This window comes from Malaclemys terrapin, chromosome 13 (genome assembly GCF_027887155.1).
Source record: "Malaclemys terrapin pileata isolate rMalTer1 chromosome 13, rMalTer1.hap1, whole genome shotgun sequence".
Classification (NCBI taxonomy): Eukaryota; Metazoa; Chordata; order Testudines; family Emydidae; genus Malaclemys; species Malaclemys terrapin.
The window spans coordinates 7,421,622-7,442,041 of NC_071517.1; the positions used below are offsets into that span (position 1 = coordinate 7,421,622).

Genomic DNA, 20,420 nt, shown 5'->3' on the forward strand with positions numbered 1-20,420 from the left:
GAGATTGAGGGTACATTTACCCTGCAAAAAAAAGAGCTACAACGACAAGTCTCCGAGCATGGGTCAACTGACTCGGGCTCGCGCTACGGGGCTAAAAATAGCAGTATAGATGTTCAGGCTCGGGCTGGAGCCTGAGATCTGAGACTCTTCCCCTCACTGGGTTTCAGAGCCCAGGCTCCAGCCTGAGCCTGCATGTCTACACTGCTATCTTTAGCCCCTACTGTGAGCCTGTAGCTGTTGGTCTTTTTAGCAATGTAGATGTACCCTTAAGCTCCAAAGATCCAGACTTTCTTTTGAAAATGGGGCTTAGGCGCAAGTACTAATCATACAAATAAACCAGTGAGCTCTCAAAAATGAGATCTGAAAACAGACCGGCATTTCTCCGCAAATAATTATAAACTGTATATTTCAACAGCATTTTTATATTCAATACAGATCATTTGGGATTTATATACAGAGAACTATAGATGCCCCTTAACTTTGCAAGACCGGAATAACTATGCAAATGGATGCAGAAGCAAACTAATTACTTGATTACTTATGCCCTTTGTAATATTATCGTGTGATAATGATATTTGGAGCTAATCTCCAAAAATGTGAACATCAACAAATAACGATGATGTGATTATAGAACAATTGTGTGGTTTTTTTGTGCCTGTAATGTAAAATTGTTAGCAGTAATAGCCTTCCACTCTAAACAGTAATTTAATTAAAACGTTAAATGTTTCTTCAAGACTGCAAAAATATGTAGTACATATTACAATATGTAATTATAGATGTCTGTGTCTTATAAATGGGCACCTATAATTTTATTTGTGTATGAAGTAATAGTCAGTAGAACAGCAGTATATTTTTGGCTCCAAAAGTCAAGTCAAAAGTCAATGATTCTTTTAAACGGATATTATAACTAGTTCATTTTTCATTAAGCTTTGGGTTTTAAAGCTTGCTTATTCTTTCAATACCTACAGCTAATCCACTTGCTTGCGATTTTTCAACACACTGTATGTAAAGATAGCAAACAGCTCTCCAGGGCCTGTGTTCATCAAAGGATATCAACACATGCTCAAACTCCATTGACTCCAGTGGGACGTAAGCACGTCCTTCAGTGCTCTACTGAATTGGGGCCCAAATGTTATTTACTTATATAGAGGAGAATCAGCAAGCAGGTAGTGTCTCTCAAACTTAGGTATTCAGTGACAATTGGGTTTTTAGGTGTTACCTATGATCATGATACTGCCATATATTCTGAATACAGCAAAAATGTATATTTTACCATCAGTCTTTACCAAATTGGAGAAACTTGGCATTAATAACAAACTAATTTGTTGGGCAACAAAATAATGATTGGGCAACAAAAATGATTAGGGGTAGGGAACGGCTGCCATATGAGTAGCGATTAATAAAACTGGGACTTTTCAGCTTGGAAAAGGGCGGATATGACAGATCTATAAAATCATGACTGGTGTGGAGAAAGTAAATAAGGAAGTGTTATTTACGCCTTCTCATAACACAAGAACTAGGTTTCAAAGGGGAAGCCATGTTAGTCTGTAGCAGCAAAAACAACGAGGAGTCCTTGTGGGACCTTAGAGACTAACAAATTTATTTGGGCATAAACTTTTGTGGGCTATAACCCACTTCATCAGATGCATGGAATGAAAATACAGTAGGCAGGTATAAATTTGTTAGTCTCCAAGGTGCCACAAGGACTCCTCGTTGTTTTTACAAGAACTAGGGGTCACCAAATGAAATTAATAGACAGCAGATTTAAAACAAACAAAAGGAAGTATTTTTTTCACACAACACAGTTAACCTGTGGAACTCTTTGCCAGAGGATGTTGTGAAGGCCAAAAAAAGAACTACCGGTAGGTAAGTTAATGGAGGATAGGCTATTAGCCAGGATGGGCAGGGATGGTGTCCCTAGCCTCTCTTTGCCAGAAGCTGGGAAGGGGCGACAGGGATGGATCATTTGGTGATTACCTGTTCTGTTCATTCCCTCTGGGGAACCTGGCATTGGCCACTGTTGGAAGACAGGATACTGGACTAAATAGACCTTTGGTCTGACCCAGTATGGCCATTCTTATGTTCTTAATTCCATCAGCTAATAATTGTACTCTTGTATATTGCAGCCATATTGGCACATGATCTGCCTCCTCCAAACCCAGTCCTTGGCTTGCGTAGTGTACAACACAACTGTGCTGTGTTCAAGTGGCCATTCAGAATTTACTCCATGGTGCACAAGAGTGTTGCTATACTACTATTTATTAACTGTATTGCTGTGTTGCCCAGCAGTCCCTGTCATTCAGGCACTGTTCTGCCAACCAGACATGTGGTAAGAGACATTCCTTGCCCTAAACAAAAAGTAAGATGATGCACCAAATTAGCATGACAAACATGTCAAACAAATGGAAGGAGGGGATGACAAAGGTAACAGTAACAGGAAGGTGGTGGAATAGGTTGACCACATGCACAATTTGCAGGTTTTAGTGTTTTGAGATTCTTCAGGTTGTTTCTTTAAAGATATAGGAACTATATTTTCCAAATATATTAGTGATTTTATGTGCCCCATTTTGGGTGCCTGAGACACTTTTAGGGGGCCTGATTTCTCAGATGGTGGGTGCTCAGCTCTTTCTGAGAATCAGGCCCCTTTTATGATGTCTCGAATTAGGTGGCCATAAATTGAACCACTCCAAATCACTGGTTGCTTCTGGAAATGTAAGCCTAAGTAAATAAGAGCCCATATAAGTAACTTGCACATCCAGGTGAGCATAGTGACCCTTCCCAAGGTAACTGCACCTCTGTCATGTTTGTGGCACACATTTCAGTCTTCAGCCTCAGCCAGCAACTTTCTCAGAGTGGAGTCTTGCAGCTCTTTCCTTCCAGCCTGGGGATTTAGGCTACAGTTCCTCTTGCAGGTCTCTGCGATAATCATCCCGAGGTCTGACTTGAGTTCCATAATTGCTGTCTTGTTCTCTCAGGAGCAACAATGAGGTTAACTCCGTGACCAGCCACCCTTCATATGTATTCAGAACAAAAGTATTACTGATATAACATACCTTACAAATAACAAACTGTTTCTGTGCATGTCTGGCTTGCCAGATGTCCCCTGTCTTCCTCAGTTTCAAGTCACTTCTTGGATTGAGAGAGAGAGACTGTCAGGCTGATTATTTTATATGGTGTTCAGTTTCGTTTTCCAGGTTTCCCCAGCTAGGTCAAACCAGTCTATGCCCGGGGAGGGGTAAGGCTTCTCCAGACTTGTCACCAACCTAGGGATTTGCATTATTTACCCTTCCCAGTGTTTTTAGTTCCTGCAGGAAACACTTTGGTTGTGGAACTAGAATGCAATTCCTAGCCCTTTAAGGTACATATAACAATTATAATCTTGATATAATAGTCTTTAGATATCCCAAATGTCCATAATACCTGTCAGATAAAACCATCTCCTTGTAGAAAAACCAAGGTCTGGTAGAAAAGCAGTGGTTCTGAAACCCTGAGCCATATACACAAGCCACCCTCATGACCAAAGCAGGAACCTTTACCTCCTCCCCCTCTGCTACTGAGCACAGGGCCACTGAAATCCTACCCTTCCCCAGCAGGAATCCTTGTGACCGAGTTTCACTGGACTGTATGTCTGCTCCCCCTTGCTGTGCAGACAGTTGGGCACGTACCACAGGCGGGATCCAGCTCTTAAATTATTTGTTCATATATGATCATATAGAAGAATATGTGCTCAGGAATCTAGACTAAGGCTGAAGTGCCATGAGTCCTGTCAAAAGCATTTCCAAATAGGATTGCCAGCAGGGAGCTACTTAAGAGTCCTTTCATAGAAGCCTTTGAATGTGGGTGCACTTGTTACATAGAAAATTGCGTGGCTGATACAGATTTGCCACTTTGGACATCTTGGATACTTTGGATTGTATATTCTTCTTTGTTGCATTGTCTAGTGGCATTTTCCCTTCTACTGTAGTCACAGGAATAAAAATAAATTTCAGAGCAACTCATTTGGGGTAAAGAAATCAAAGGCTCTCCATTTGTATTTCTAGAAATGCGTTGTTTGCATTACTTCCTGCAGGGTGTATTGAAAAATAAAATTGTGACCAGTTGCCCGGGTGCGGAGGCTTTTAAAAATGGCCTTTATCCCTTCTCTGTCTCCACCATACACACAATCGTCTCTTGGAGTCACAAAGTTTAGTATGTGCAGTAGTAAATGTGAAGCAAGAAAAACGAATACATTATTGGAAGACCCGGTAGTTAGACTTGTTCTGGGTATAGAGGAATGTTCAGAGGCCACTCTGACCAGGTTGTGTTCAACAAAACAGAAGATTGGAAAATATTTTACAGGCAGTGTGTATCCACCTTCAGAACCTCCAGCCTGCGTCAGAGAAAATGCTTGGGAATTGGTGGGAGATGTGCACAACGTGTCCCAAGATAGCTTGGTGTGCACTCCCACCTGGACAGCTGATTAGTTGCCACGGTGTCATTGCAATACAGGGTGGTGACACATCCAAACGTTGATAAAGCTACCTAAAGAATAAGCAGAGTGATGATTTAGAAGTCCTCTTCCATTTATTCATTCAGTTCATCTTGGATGAAATGTCTGCAAAGTGTACAGCTTAGGGATTTAAAAAATACAGGGGTGATGGGAACAATTAATCAGAAAATCACCCTGGGAGTCACTATGTCGTTCAATGTGTGTTTACCTCATTCTGAATCAAATTCTGCACATCTGTCTCAGGCAAAGCTTCCCTGTTTGGGCCGTTCAAGGCTCTGTGCTGTAAAACTAGAAAACTGACATCACTATGTGTCGTATTGTATTCTGTTGTACAGTGCTTGCACTGAATCCCTTTTATATAAAATCTCTACATATAGAGTCTTATAAGAAGGGGTGGCTTTTTGTGGAACATACGATATTGCGGGTTAAAGTATTGTATCTGGAATATTTCTGATGGAAAATGACTTTAACTTTTTTTATTTGTCTTTTGCCTTGAGGGCCTTTTATTCTTTTTAGTGGGAGTGAAAGTTTCATACTAACTAAAATCTGCAGAGCTGGTATGAGGAAGGCTTTCTCTTGCATTCAGAAATGGGTGTGCCATGTGTCACCTGGGATAAGAAGCTAAGTTCCATTGAAATTGTTGCTTATTGACCATTAGTGGGTCCTGGTCCCATCCCTGTTTGCATGACATGTAGTATTGAAGTGATAAGGAAGTGACAATAAGAAATAACTCTGATTACTATATAATGAATAATTTAATAATACCTAACAAAGCTGTATTAATTGCTGTTCATCCGAATGAAAAAGCTGCTAAATTGTCTGTAGTAGCCACTGAAAAGTGCACTGCCATCCTGCGGATCCCTTTCAGCTTTTTTAAGAAACTATTGAAATTGTTAACTACAAAGTTAAAATACTCTTCTTATCATTTTAAAGGCAAGATGTAAGGCTTTCTGTGTGGTTTTTAAATCTGTTGACTAAGGGTACATCTACACTACAGCAGGGAGTCGATTTAAGATACGCAAATTCAGCTATGTGAATAGCGTAGCTGAATTCGACGTATCGCAGCCGACTTACCCCGCTGTGAGGACGGCGGCAAAATCGACTTCTGCGGCTTTCTGTCGACGGCGCTTACTCCCACCTCCGCTGGTGGAGTAAGAGCGTCGATTCGGGGATCGATTGTCGCGTCCCGACGGGACGCGATAAATCGATCCCCGAGAGGTCGATTTCTACCCGCCGATTCAGGCGGGTAGTGTAGACCTAGCCTAAGATGCATATAAACAAAACAGGAATACTTTAGTGGTGGGGCTGAGTGATCACAAAGTTCCGATACTAATTCTGTGAAATGTAAAACTTTTGGTTTGGGCCCGTCTCCAGGATAAATTTAACCACATGCAACATTATAGAAGCTGACTCTGAAGAGCTGTTGAGGTGTTAGTTCTTTCCATTTATACTGGCAGTGCAATTTCCCATCAAAAATTTGTTTTTACTGTTTTAGACTGGAGGTTCTTCATAGAGCTTTTATGATTTTGTTCCCATGGAAACAACCCTATTTTGTTCTGGTATCACTGGCAGTTTCTGTGAATAGAGCTGAGAAAGAAGACTGTTTTCTATGTGTAAATAAGTGATTGGAATACACTGCAACAGAACCTTGACATTTCACGTTGGGCTGCACTACAAATAGGTCATCCTTGAAATGTTTGGTTTAAGTCAGTGACTGCGTCATTGCTTCAAAAAGTGGTTCCCCAGCCGTGAAGTTTGCATTGTATCCTGGTGATACACTTTTAACCAAAAGGCAACAAAAAAGATTCGGATGCACCAATTTTCCTCTGTGCTGCACATGGAAGGCTTTCTTTTAGATTGGCCTGTATGCACAGACTGTTGTAATGTTGGCCCAGGTGGAAGGGCACTGTAGATCTTTTAATGGGTACTTGTCATTAGGTTATTTAGGCCATTCTGATTTATACCCCTTCATTGAATGCAGGGCCGGCACCAGGGTTTTTGCCTCCCCAAGCGTCGGGGGGGGGGGGGAGGGAGGAGAAAGCTGCGATTGCGATCGGTGGCACTTTCTTCTTTGGCGGCAATTCGGTGGCAGGTCCTTCCCTCCGAGAGGGACCGAGGGACCCGCCACCGAATTGCCGCCGAAGAGCCCGACGTGCCACCCCTTCCCCTTGGTCGCCCCAAGCACCGGCTTGCTGGGCTAGTGCCTGGAGCCGGCCCTGATTGAATGACCAAGGCCTAGGAACAATCCAGTCTGCTTTTGTTCAGGAGTCCTTTACCTTGTGCTTACCTGAACGCCAAAGGGTCTATACCCAGAGTTACTCCTTTTGCCCCAAGCACGTGCTGTAGCATGGCATGGATAATACCTCTAAGATCAGGGCTCTCTTTTAGTGAGGCACCGGTTTTGGCTTCAGGTGTGACCAAATGTTAAACGGCATTCGATACACTTTCTGGTGCCTGGGTAGGTCGCACAAAACAGATGATACTTGCAGCCTTGTACAAGACACCGCAGTTGCAAACCTTACAGAAAGCCCTTGTTTTGCGGGTTAGTGAAAAGTGGAAAATCTGGATTTCACCTTCATTTTCTTGCTGTAGTAAAAGGCAAATTTTACAAAAACTGTGTTTCCCACTATGAAGCCTGAAGAGCATTTACAAAGACCTTCTCCCCAAACTTCCTTAAAACCACCATATTAAGGTTACCAAGCATTTTTCACCTGTTAACCCCAAACAATCCATTTATGTTCTTCTACACCCATATCCCAGAATATTTGTCTTTTTTTTTTTTTCAGTTAAAATAATCTAAAATGCTACAGTACATACTGATTTTATTTATGAGATCATTGTGCCATCTGTGGCCAAAATAGAGCAGTTACATTAAGCATCTATGACTTAGGTAATTTCACATTTAAAAAATATTACAGGTACAATATGCATGTGCATCTTTAAACTATGATAAATTGTACATTGCCTACTGCTCTGTATTCAATAACCTGAATAACTGTTTCTATTTATGTTCAGATTACCACCTTCACAGGTAGAAAGATATCAATTTGCTAATAGATTATCATTTTCTGTTTTTTAGAAGAAAAATGTCCTCAACCTCAGAAAACAGCTACTTAGCTCATTTAAGGAGTTGGACAGTGAGCTTCCTCCACCTGCTGATGATGTTAGATATTTAGCATATCTATTACTACTACTACTACTAATACAAGAACCAGTCTACTCTGTCAGGGTGACCAAACAAGTCTTTTCCATCTTTAATGCTGTTTCTTGACAGTTGCCTGTTTGATCTTGACAATTAAATATGGCCCATACTTACTACTAAGGAGAAACTACAGTGTGTTCTGCAATTCTGCTTTGTAGCCAGCGGAGGGCACAGAAGCTTATCAATTAACTTTTTACATCTGTCTTGGAAGGCAAGCTAGAGCATTTGTTAATAAAGCACCTATTTATATATAAATGAGTCTTAGGTTTTTATCCCAAAAACAAATATTATGGACCAAATCTTTGGAGTAACTCAGAATGATAGGAGTGCCAAATATAGTGTTCACAGCCTCAGGGATGAGAGTGGGTGTAAAGGACCCAGATGTGCAAGGAGAGAAGCTGCAGCATTTCACTGGAATATTGTTTGAAAAGCAAAGCAACTTGGAAACCTCGGATGCTGCTCACTCTGTGTCTGGCTAGAAGTCCTCTGCCTTTTGTAAATATGGACACTTAACCTGCTCCTTATACATAAAAATATTTTGTTGTTTAGGCCCCTTTCTGGGACATGCATCAGAATATCCAGAAAGTCTATAGTGATGGAGAAAGTGATATGATTAAACACCTGTTACCTTGTATAAACATAAGATTTTAGTTTACAACCTGTTTGTTAACATCTCAGTCATGCCAGGTATTGTTCAGAGGTAGACTGAGCACATACAAAGCCCTATTGAAGTCCAGGGGAATTTGTGCCAGCACAGAGGTCTGCCCATGAGCAATGCATTGAGGAACAGGGACTTGACTGCAAGGTATATGGGGCAAGGACTGTCTCTTACTATGTGTTTTTATGGTACCTAGCACAATGGAGCCCTGATCCTCATTGTGGTCTCTGGGTGTTACTGCCATACAGATAGCTAATTATAATAAAGGAAGAAACTGGAAATGCCATATTAATGTTAAACTCCATTATTAACATAAGTGGAAAACATCATGTGTATATACCAGCAGAGTATACCTTTTTTCATGTGTATGAAAGGGAATACTCACTATCAAGAGGTGAGGGAGTGTTTGATTTCTGTTAAGTGAAATGCCTAAAATAAAAGTGTGGGGGGGAAATGTATCTTCAAATTTCTAGGGGGAGCACACAGGGTGAGTTCAAACCCAGGCTTTAGCACTGACTTACTGGTTGATTTTGGACAAGTGACTTAACTTCTCTGTGCGTTGGTTTCCTCATCTGTGAAATGGTGGTAATAATACATAATTACTGTACGTTCCAGATATGGCATTAGGAGTAACTACTATGTTTGTAAAGTGCTTGGAGACAGAAATCAGAGTATGAGCAGTTAGGATTATTTAGACAGTCCAGCACAATGGGTCTTCATCTAGTTTAGAGAGAACACTAAACTCTGTGTATAATGCCAATTTTAAACCCTCTTGACTTCACTGCTGGTGTGTAGGATAAGTTTTAAGCAGAGGGGGTCATTGAGCTATTATAGCTCTGAATTATCATTTGGCGAGACTTAATTTTTTCCTAACTTTGTGACGTTTGAAATGCAGCTTACATATGTTATTTACAGTATCTCATTTGATTTACTCAGGCTACGTCCTCACTACGGGGGGCACGGGGGGTCAATTTAAGATACGCAAATAGCGTAGCTGAATTCAACGTATCCGAGCCGACTTACCCCGCTGTGAGGACAGCGGCAAATCGACCTCCGTGGCTCCCCCGTCGACGGCGCTTACTCCTACCTGCGCTGGTGGAGTACAAGCGTCGATTCGGGGATCGATTGTCGCGACCCGACGAGATGCTATAATTCGATCCCCGAGAGATAGATTTCTACCCGCCGATTCCCGGCGGGTAGTGAAGACGTAGCCCCACTCGGACTGTTGCAACCTTCTGCAAAATATGAACTACACTATGTCGGCAAGAGAAACTTTTTTTGATGTAGCATTTCCCCCTTCTCCCCGCCCCTATCAACACTTGATTGAAAAGCAAAGTTGATTGTAATGCCAGTTCAAAAGTGGCCATACCCATCAACACTGATTGTCATAATATGTTGGGTTTTCAAAGTGGAGGTTATTTTTCATAATGCATGTCACAGACTAACTCTTGCTATGAAGAGTGAACTTGTGTATGACATTTTAAAAGAGAATGTATATAAACACTTTCTCTTATAACCTAAGGTACACTAGTAACATTACAGTATGACATTTTTAAAGAGCACCTTTTATATTTAAAAACAAAAGTCACAGATTAGTCTGCTACAAAGAGTGAACTTCCATATGACATTTTAAAAGCGAATGTATATAAACACTTTCTCTTATATCCTAAGGTACACTAGTAACATTATAGTATGACATTTATAAAGAGCACCTTTTATATTTAAAAACAAAAATCACTGATTAGCCTGCTTATGGCATAAAAATAGTGATTTTTGCTTGTTTTTTGTTTTGATTTTCTTCTGTTAACCAGATAACTGTATCTGCTTTTATCTGGTTAGACACTTACAGTTTACCACTTTGTTTCACTTAATAATGACAAAAATGTTGTTGGAATGCGTCTTTGAATTTGTGTCTGTGCAACTTTTGTTATGCAGCCTTTCTCCTGAGAATCCAGCTTCAAATTGGTCATCTACAACTGAACGTCATTCTTCTAATCTTTCATTTTACTGGGTAAGCAGGTTAAACTTCTCACTTCAATATTCTTTACTTCTTTAGAAAGCCAGACTTGGACCAGCTGGTCACAAAGTCATTACTCCAATAGAAGACAGGATTTCCAATATACCATCCAACAACCTGGACCATGTGAAGCTGACAGATTTCAACTTTCTCATGGTGCTTGGGAAGGGGAGCTTTGGAAAGGTAAGAAACCTTGAAAGTCAGTTCCACCTGCCTTATTTTTAATAGAAATGAACTGAGAGTTGTCCTCCTATGAGCTGTCGTTTATAAAATGCAGATTTTTTAAATGAGGGTAATCAACCACTGGAACAGATTACCCCAAGATATGGTAAATTCTCCATTATTTGGAATCTTTAAATTAAGACTGGCTGTTTTTTCTTAAAAGAGATGCTTGTCTATTTCAACCATAAGTTGTAGGGTAGATGCAGGAATTACTGAGTAAAAATCTGTGGCCTGTGCTGTGCAGAAATACAGATTAATTGAACCCTTCCAGCCATAAAAATCTATGAAGCTATTAAATGAAGAGCAGGAAAATACCATTGTATGCATTTGCTGCAGATTTTAGGGATTCAGTTTTTAGACCTCGTCTCTACGTAGTATACAAATATAGTTATCTTGATTATTCTTACATCTAATAACCTGCAGTGAAGACCTACCAGAACAGTAGAAGATTTTTATATGTATGAAAATGATTATTTTTGTACTGATGATTACTGCAAAAAGGTGGTATGGGGCGGAATATTTGTTTTCCAGTATATGAAATGTCCAGAATAGGACCATCCGCTGTCTTGACGTTCCACATTGTTGGGCCAATTTTCAAGCCTGGGTGGTATAATAGACATTCAAATTCTATATCTGTCACTTAAGTGTGAACATGCCACTTACATCCAGAGATGCTTAGTTTATGCCCTTAGGCACTCATATGGGCATTGAGTTGCAAAACTTGAATGCTTTAAGTTGCATGTTTAAAAAAAAAAAAAAATTGAGTTCTTAAATTTTAAATGATGTTAGGAATTCCGGAGCTGGGCTCAAGAATCCAGATCTGACCTTCCCCAAAGTTCAAGGAGATTCAGGCTCATCTTTGGTGGTGGAGATGATGATGATAGAGCTGTTACATAGGTCACAATGCCATTTGTGAAAGTAGTCGTCATGCAGTAGGAATGAATACTTGGGAAACAACAGTTTTCCCTGCATTTCTCATTCCTGACAACCCACTAAAGGTGCTGCTGTTTTTCTGGCTGTTTTAACAAGTGGTTTTATAATAAAAGTGCATTTTATGGAGGAATTCAAGTGGGGTCTGTCATTTTGTTGGCCATTAGGAGAGGAGCCCATGATTATCTGGGAGCACTGGCACAGCTGTTAGTGTAAACACCATTTTTGAAGTGATAGTACAGCTCCTTGTAATCAGTGAGTAATCATGATATTTTTAGAGCTTCAGGCCAAGTCAATAAGTGCTGGTAAAATGGGAAGCTGGTGTGCCATTTACATCTTTCTCAGGGCTTGTGAGTCACCTCCATTCTCTGCCTGCGAGGGAGATTTTCAGCCTGTCATTTCTCTTTGTGCAGGTGATGCTGGCAGACAGGAAGGGGACGGAGGAGCTGTATGCAGTCAAAATATTGAAAAAAGATGTGGTGATTCAGGATGATGATGTGGAATGTACCATGATTGAAAAACGAGTCCTAGCACTGCAGGATAAGCCACCTTTCCTAACACAGCTGCATTCTTGCTTCCAAACAGTTGTACGTGATGTCTGTCCTTTCCCACTCCTCCGCTTCTTTCGATTTAATCTTCTTCTAAGATAACGCTGATATATTTTATTATTTCAGCAACATTTAGTATCTTCAACTTGCAGATCTCATGGGTGCTTTACACAGAAAAATGTAAAGAAATAGATACCCTGTGAAATCAGGAAAATCCATAAAAATAATAAATAGATCTTTAGAATAATAGTAATAAATAGATCTTTAGAAGTATTCTACAGCAACTAGTTATACAAAGCTTTTCTCTTTCTGTATATGAGAACTCAGTTATGTCAGTGGGACTTTTCATATTATTCAAGTTAAGCATGTTCTTAAGTACTCTGCTTGATTGGGGCCTCAATGCCCCAGTAATCTAATGAGCTAATTATTTATTTATTTATTAATATATTGACATAGTTAATTTGGTTCCCTGATACCCCTAAGATAAGGAGGCTGAAGCTAGGATGGTAGTTAGTGAGCAAAGAATAGGTGAGTGCTTTTTACTTCCCCTAAGGCTGTGATACCAACAGTAGCATGTAATATACAAAAAGGTTCACCTATGGAGTTTGTGTTGGTGATATAAGGACCAGAAAATGATAGTACATGTCAGAAGATGGTCCCATCAGAACATATTTTAGTTCACAGGGAAAGGTCAGTGGTAGTTACAATTAATTACAATTAATTCTAAATGTAGTGCTGTTTTTTGTGGCATGGACATTTGTCTACTTAGATAAAGACATCTAAAGTCAAGCCCCAAAACTGCAAAGATTTAAGCACGTGTACAATGAGTGTGTAATTTTACATACAAGCATAAGTCTTTGCAAGAATGAGGTCTCATTTTGCATCATCTTTTCACCATCCAATGGTGAAACATTCAGCTACCAATCTGAACTGAACACTTAGGTGTTTTGAAAATGTTACCCTAGATGTCTAATTTCAGATACCCAGGTATGTACATTTTGGCCAAAGAAAAAATTCTCCCTCCAAATTGCTTAAATCTGCCTTTTGCTGAAATAGGGTGTTTGGGGCAAAAATGATTTGGAGTTGGCCAATTCAATATCAAGACTCATGAACCCAGTTTTCTAAAATCATGTTCATAGTTTTCTTGTTGCCTTCTTTTAAAATCAGGTGCACTTTCATCTTCCATGTCTTCCTAGGGAAAATGTTACAACATAGGTTTGGAAATGCCCATCTTCACAAGGCAAGAATTTCCAACCATCTATAGAGTTTTTTGTTGTCTTAAAAAACATGAGCTCTTGGGCTTAGCTATGTCTTCCTGTCTGTATGAACAGTACTTGTAACATTATGGGCACTACTGTAATACGAGTAATAAGAAATAAACTTGCATCCCTAAAATTGGCAAGGCTGAATGGAGTTCCAGCCTGACACTGACTCTTGCAATATCTATAAGTCATTCTGTTTCCGTTTCCTGATCTATAAAATTGTTTTTGCCATAATGTGCAGAATATATAGACTCATTCTTAAGATTGTTTTGTATTAGAATCTTTATAGTAGTGACCTCTACGGGAGAATACATCACTGTCCATCGCCTAATGAGTTTACCTTTTTAATAATACATTCTATTGGGCAATACATCACTCCTTATGCCTAATGTGTTTACCTTTTTAATACTATGTTCTAGGATCGTCTGTACTTTGTTATGGAGTATGTGAATGGTGGTGACCTCATGTATCACATTCAGCAAGTAGGAAAATTTAAGGAGCCACAGGCAGTGTGAGTGTTTGTTGATTTAAATAAAGTCATTACTAATTTTACACTACAGCAGAGGGATCAGATTTGTCCAGTATGTAAGGTATTATATATAAATTGGGGCTGTCATCTTTTTATTCAGTATAATAAAAACTTTGTTGGCCTGCTGGTCTAAACATCCAGCGCACATTGCAGGTGATAGCTTAACCTTGAAAAATAATTTTAAAATCAATGGCAACAAGTAAACAGGAGTACAATATGGCTATTAACAATTCACACTAAATGAACAACACTGTGAGAGACACAAGAAACAGATCCAGCATTTACTATGTAATTAAGCTTAATTTAATGCATATCTAGTGATAGATACTGTGGTCACACTTTATATTATACAAGTTCAATTTATAGATCATTTTAAGAGTTAATACATTAATAGATGTTTTAATAAATAGTTAATCAATTGTTATATATTGTTCTGACATCCAACAGATCAATAGGTTGCTAACGATCTGTAACACCTTCTGATGTGCTTTTCTTTAAAATGTACTACTCAAGTTTGTAACATGCTTTTAATGTCTATTAAACATTTATTAGCATTTTATAAACAGTTTATCCGTTAAACCTTAATATAAAGTGTGACCTGTCCTGTTTTTAAAAATGCAGAAAAATAGCTGTTAAGTTGAAACTTGCTCAGTATGGTTAAAATCATCAAGTAAGAGTCATTTAAAAAAAAACCTTAATTTTAAATATATGACACATAAAAGACAAAAATGGAAGCATGACCTGACTAAGTACTAAATAAAAACCAGAGTCATCTCATGGGTCAGATCCTCAGCTGGTGCAAATGTGCATAGCCCCATTGATTTCCAGCTGGTATAGATTGCCACAGCTCCATTGACTTCTGTGGTGCTATCACATTGTACCCCCTCTGGGGGGAGGGATAGCTTGGTGGTTTGAGCCTTGGCCTGCTAAACCCAGGGTTGTGAGTTCAATCCTTGAGGGCCCCCTCATTTAGAGATCCCATTTAGAGATCTGAGGCAAAATCAGTACTTGGTTCTGGTAGAGAAGGCAGGGGGCTGGACTCAATGACCATCCCTTCCAGTTCTAGGAGATAAGATGTCTCCATTAATTTATTTTATTGATTGATTTTTATCTGATGGCCTGCCCCAAGGTCTGTGTTGGCAAACATTCCAAAGAGACTAAAAACAATTCTGAATCAGAATTTTAAGAGCTATGCTGCCTTTTCCTTTTTATTAAACTTAATCATCAATCTTGTTTTTTTACTGGCCGCCTTCATGTAATTGGCTCAGCTCTGCAGTAACTCTGGCTTCAAAAGCTCATCAAGATTGTGTATACTTACACTACTTTTGGCAATTGCATTGTATATGGCAGTCAGTTCAATTAGCTTGAAGTAATTAATCCATTACCATTTGTATAAAGTAACAATATTTTTATAAATTATTTTAATGATGTGTGAATCTCAATGTAAATTAATCAGCATTATGAATCATAAATGGTCTGATATGATCAGGCATTGAGAGGAATGACCTATCCAGTCAGATTACTTACCACATAACTGCCATGTAATAATTGCACTGTGCTTCTTATTTTAGGAAGAAATGCCCAATTTTTTTACCCTGTCTTGTCAAAATATTATTATCACACTTCATAAATGATTAGGAAAATCAAGTTGATGCAGGATGTTATCTTTACTGCTTAATATATACATGAATGCAGTAGTTTCTCATACTCTTTTGCTTTAATTCTTTGGTTTGGTGAGTTTCAAATATATTTCTGCAGAGGAAAATCATACGCAGAAGATAAGAAATCTGAAATTCTGTTCTTACAGGTTTTATGCAGCTGAGATTTCAATTGGGCTATTCTTTCTCCATAAAAAAGGAATTGTTTATAGGTGAGTACTAACTGACACAAGTCGTTCCTATTAAAACCCTGGAGAGATTGATGTGTTCGGCTATTTAAAGTATTTTAAAATCAATTTAGAGTCAATTTGGTGTTAATAACTAAACTTCATTGTTTTGTTGGTGATGTTCCTTTAACTAAGGGTGACTGCGTATCTTAGATATGTTGACATCTGCACTCTGCAGCATTCAATTGAAAACACTTGAGTCCAAAACGTTTGTTATATCTTACTGCATTGCATACATTCATGTGTCCTAAAGCATGTGTTTATGTAAAAGGGTGTGTGTGTGTGTGTGTGTGTGTGTGTGAGAGAGAGAGAGAGAGAGAGACAGAGTGCATGCCTGTATTTGTTATATATAGTCTACAACATCAGTGTAGTTGAGTTATAATGCTCTAGGAAAAAGAACAGGAGTACTTGTGGCACCTTAGAGACTAACAAATTTATTAGAGCATAAGCTTTCGTGGACTACAGCCCACTTCTTCGGATGCATATAGAAGTACCTTGTGTGACCCTATAATAATTCAGTGCCCACACATTTCTTCAGAAATAAAACACTGAACATAAGAACACTGCCAATTAGGAATTTAGCATTGTTAGCCTGCCATATATTTTATGAACAGAGATTTTAATATGCAAAGACAAATGTAAAAGACAGCTGAATCAAGAAGGGCATAGTTCTTTAATGCATAATGGGATCCTGCGAATAGTACAGACTGAAAGCTTTGATTCAAGGGCATCAGACAATATTGGTCAGTCAGCAAAGCAAAAAACATTGGTCTAATGAGCAATTCTACCTTCTGATTTTAATTTGAGGAACAATTCTGTTTTCATTTTGTTGAACGCTGACCTTTAATTAAGTGGTTACTTGTTCATTACTAGTTTGGAAGGTTGACTTAGAGCAGTGATCCTCAAACTTTTTCATAGTGTATTCAACACCTTAGTAGAGAGTATCCCATGCATACTTCTCCTCCCATTTGTGGTCACATGGCATTCCTTTGGCAGTGCAGCATTTATGTGGTGTTGCTTAATCTGTAATATGACTTTTTGGTCTTCGTGAAAAAACTTCATCTTACTATCCATTTTTATCCTACTCCCGTGAAGCCCCCCTTAGCCTCTCCTCCTGTTCTTCCCCGAGACATACTGCTTGGCTGTATTGTTTCATTGCTGAAGTATCACCTTCCAGCCAAAGTGCTTCACAAACTGTATACTACAGGATGAAATGCAGCCACTTCTGTGGAGCAGCACACCCAAGGGGGATGATACAGCTGATGAACTCTTGAACAAACCCCTACATTTATGAAAGATGCCATGGGATCTTTAATGTCCACACAGAACACACAGAAAAAACTTCCTGTTTTTAAGGCATCATCTGGAAGATACCCCTCTGTCCACCCTACACACATACACATATACACACACACATATATACACGTATATATAAAAAACACATAATATTCAGTAGTGAAACTGATGTAAGACAACATTTTTGGTGGCCTAGTTGGTATAACTATTAATATTAAATTACTATGATTCTTCATAGAGATCTGAAATTAGATAATGTGATGCTGGATTCAGAAGGACACATAAAGATTGCAGATTTTGGAATGTGCAAAGAACATATGGCAGATGGAGTAACAACGAGGACATTCTGTGGCACTCCAGACTACATTGCACCAGAGGTAAACATTTAACATTGGAAGTAGCATACGACTTCTCAAAAGGATTTTGTGAACATTTCACCCAGTGAATATATGACAGCTACAAAATGGCTCTTTTATGCATGGGACTGTCCTTGCTTCTGCAGGAAGATGTAATACTTTTGTGAATGAATAAAAAAGACCATTAATAAGATTTTATTTAGGGAATATCTAGCTCATGAAGCATTGTTTGTTTATCAGATTGAAATTCAAATTTGTGCTCATAATAACAAACTGCTAAGGATGCCATAATACCAGCTTGACCTGTCAATCCAGTTTCATTAAAGTTGTAGCAAGCATGCATATCAAAAGCTTTGTGCCATTTAATTTTAAAGTCATACAATGCTGACAGATGTTAATGAGGTTGTTATTGGGAGCAAACATAGCTTCATTAACGCATCTCACCAAGGGTTCTCACTGCTGCTATAAAATATATTAACAAGCATTTGCACTATTTTCAGGAACTCACGAGTGTCTCGATTTTCAACAAGAGATTAATGAATTCCTGCAGTGGTTCACCAGCTTTCCTGCAAAGCTTCTGCCCTGTATTCTGGATAATGTATATCCTATCACCTGGTACAAAACTGGGCTATCACCTTTGGATTTGAGAAAGCTCCTCCTATTAAACTGCAAATTCAGAACTTTGATGCAGTTGATGTAACAAATCTAAAGTTTTCCCCCAAATTTCCCATTACTATTGTCAGGGTTACCCCAAAGTAACATCTGTCTGACTTATTCAATGCAACTTTTAGTCAGATATTTATAGTCAGGGTTTATAATGAGAAAAGTTTACTTTACCCATATCCACCCAAAAATCGTAATTAAGTTATTACGGCAAGGTAGCTCAAGTGCATCAACACAATTACTAAAAAAATCAAGGAAATTTCCAGCAATATGAATATTCAGAACTACAATGTATAAGTCTTACCAATTAAACATTCCAATACCCACACACACTCCGACTGCTCGGCTCAAAAACGTAACCTTCTCACCTCCAGCATGCAGCTACTCGGCATACTCACAACCAAGTGCTGAAACCCCAGCCTTAATTCCAGCCTGTGCCAAATGAAGATGTGATACCGAGAGATATAGTTATATTTTCAATAGTTAACTTAGCTATAAGACAAAATGAGAAATGAGGGACTGTGGTTATTAAGTGATTTGAAGATCTGAGTATTAGGCTCTGCTGTTTGTGTATTGAGCATGGAGCCTAAATTCAAGAGCACTGATTTAAATCCTGTTTTCCCTGCAAATCTCAACACAACCATAACTCGGAAGCCACAATCCACATCTCCATCATTAGATCTATGGCTCTGGGTAAAGGAATTTCTTCCAGATCCAAAAGGCAGCCTATTTTACTGAACACTAGTTAAAATGCATCTCTGATTGGAGCATTTCCAGCTATAATTTAATATTTGTTAAAGCACGTACAATTTATATGTGGGGGGAAATATTCATTATTGTATAATGTGAATTTTGGCACTTTCCTGAAATTGCAAGTGAGACCTGTTGTTTTCTTCTCACAGTTAATAGTCTGCGCCTATGTAAAATGTTAACAGACCTTGTGTTTTCATAAATTGCTGTTACTTGCAGCAGGAGATCAGAATAACCCAGGTCAGCATTTCACCTTTTCCCATCAAATGCAAATGAAGCCAATATAGCAAAGAACACAAAGAAGATAGTGCCATATCTATGGGTGATATTCTTGTGCCAGCTAAAGTCAGAGAAAACATGGTCCATGTACAGTTGAAATGGTGCATTTTCACTTTAATTCATATGAAGAAATTGTCCTTTTACCACAACTTTCTGTAACTGGGGGGGGGGGGGAAATACTATTTGTATATATTAGATTTCAGAGCATGCGTGTCTTTTTCAGCCGACTGCTTTGCCTTAGTTTCTGAGGACATGACATTGGAGGAAGAATTGTTATCTAAAACTATGCGATGAGCCTCAAAGCCAGGCAGTGGTATTGGTGCACCAGTGGCCTGACCAGGCCAAGTTTTTTATAGGCATCACAGCAGAGAAGAGTTTTGTGGAGGGATTTTTTGAAGGTGCATAATGAGTTAAATTGTAAGGTCTTTGGGGGCAGGGACTGTCTTTTTCTGTATTTGTAGAGCACCTAGAACAATGGGGTCTTTGTCTATGTATAAGGCTATGTCTATACTACCGCGGTAAGTCGACCTACGCTACGCAACTCCAGCTACATGAATAACGTAACTGGAGTCGACGTACCTTAGGTTGAGTTACCACCGGGTCTCCCGTCGACTTACCTTGCTCTTCTCGTCGGGGGTAAAGTACAGGTGTCAACTGGAAAGCGATCTGCAGTTGATCTGGCGGGTCTTTGCTAGACCCGCTAAATCAACCACCGGTGAATCAATCTCAGAACGTCGATCCCAGCTTGAGTATAAACCCAGTGGTAAGCCACCTTGGCACTAGGGTAATACAAATAATGAATAAGAATACCAAGGCACATACTATCTCATTCCCTTTTGCTGGCAAAGGAATTTCAGCATGTTTGTTCTAAGGCCTCCCAGTGGTCTAGATTTTACAGTAGGTTATAACTGAAATGTATCCGATACATCCAAAGTGTCTTTATATGTTCAGCAATAGAACCTAATTGAATTCAAAGCAAAATTATAAATATCAAGATGAATTCTCATGGGAGGCTTTTGATTTTAAATCTTCCCATTTCCAGTCAGTCAAAGAGGGAAACAGTGGTTTCAGCAGAGGAAGGGACCAATCATCCAACTATCTTGGGAGTGGCTTCTGTGAAAAGCTTCTGGAGGGATGAGATGCAAAAATAGAATGAGGAATTTAAAAATCAAAAACACTGCACCCTCTTGGATCGAGAGAATTTCTTCTCTTCTTAGGGGGAAGCCAGCATGAGACCAAATTCACTCTTATGCCTGGTTCTTCCGTAACTGCAGTGATTACCAGCGTTTTCTATGCCAGGATTCCAGTCCCACGCAGTCAGGTCTTGATGGACC

The 20,420-nt window shown here is 39.1% G+C and overlaps 1 protein-coding gene across 2 annotated transcripts in view; it reads left to right on the forward strand.

Annotated features, from left to right (window-relative positions):
• The window catches only part of PRKCA (protein kinase C alpha), a 313,637-nt gene that overhangs the window by 264,601 nt on the left and 28,616 nt on the right, over positions 1 to 20,420 (forward strand). For both annotated transcript variants that reach the window (XM_054046940.1, XM_054046942.1), the window contains exons 9-13: positions 10,406 to 10,549; positions 11,932 to 12,105; positions 13,748 to 13,839; positions 15,665 to 15,727; positions 17,277 to 17,415. In XM_054046940.1, the coding sequence (XP_053902915.1) occupies positions 10,406 to 10,549; positions 11,932 to 12,105; positions 13,748 to 13,839; positions 15,665 to 15,727; positions 17,277 to 17,415 (612 nt within the window). The remainder of the gene's footprint in view (positions 1 to 10,405; positions 10,550 to 11,931; positions 12,106 to 13,747; positions 13,840 to 15,664; positions 15,728 to 17,276; positions 17,416 to 20,420) is intronic.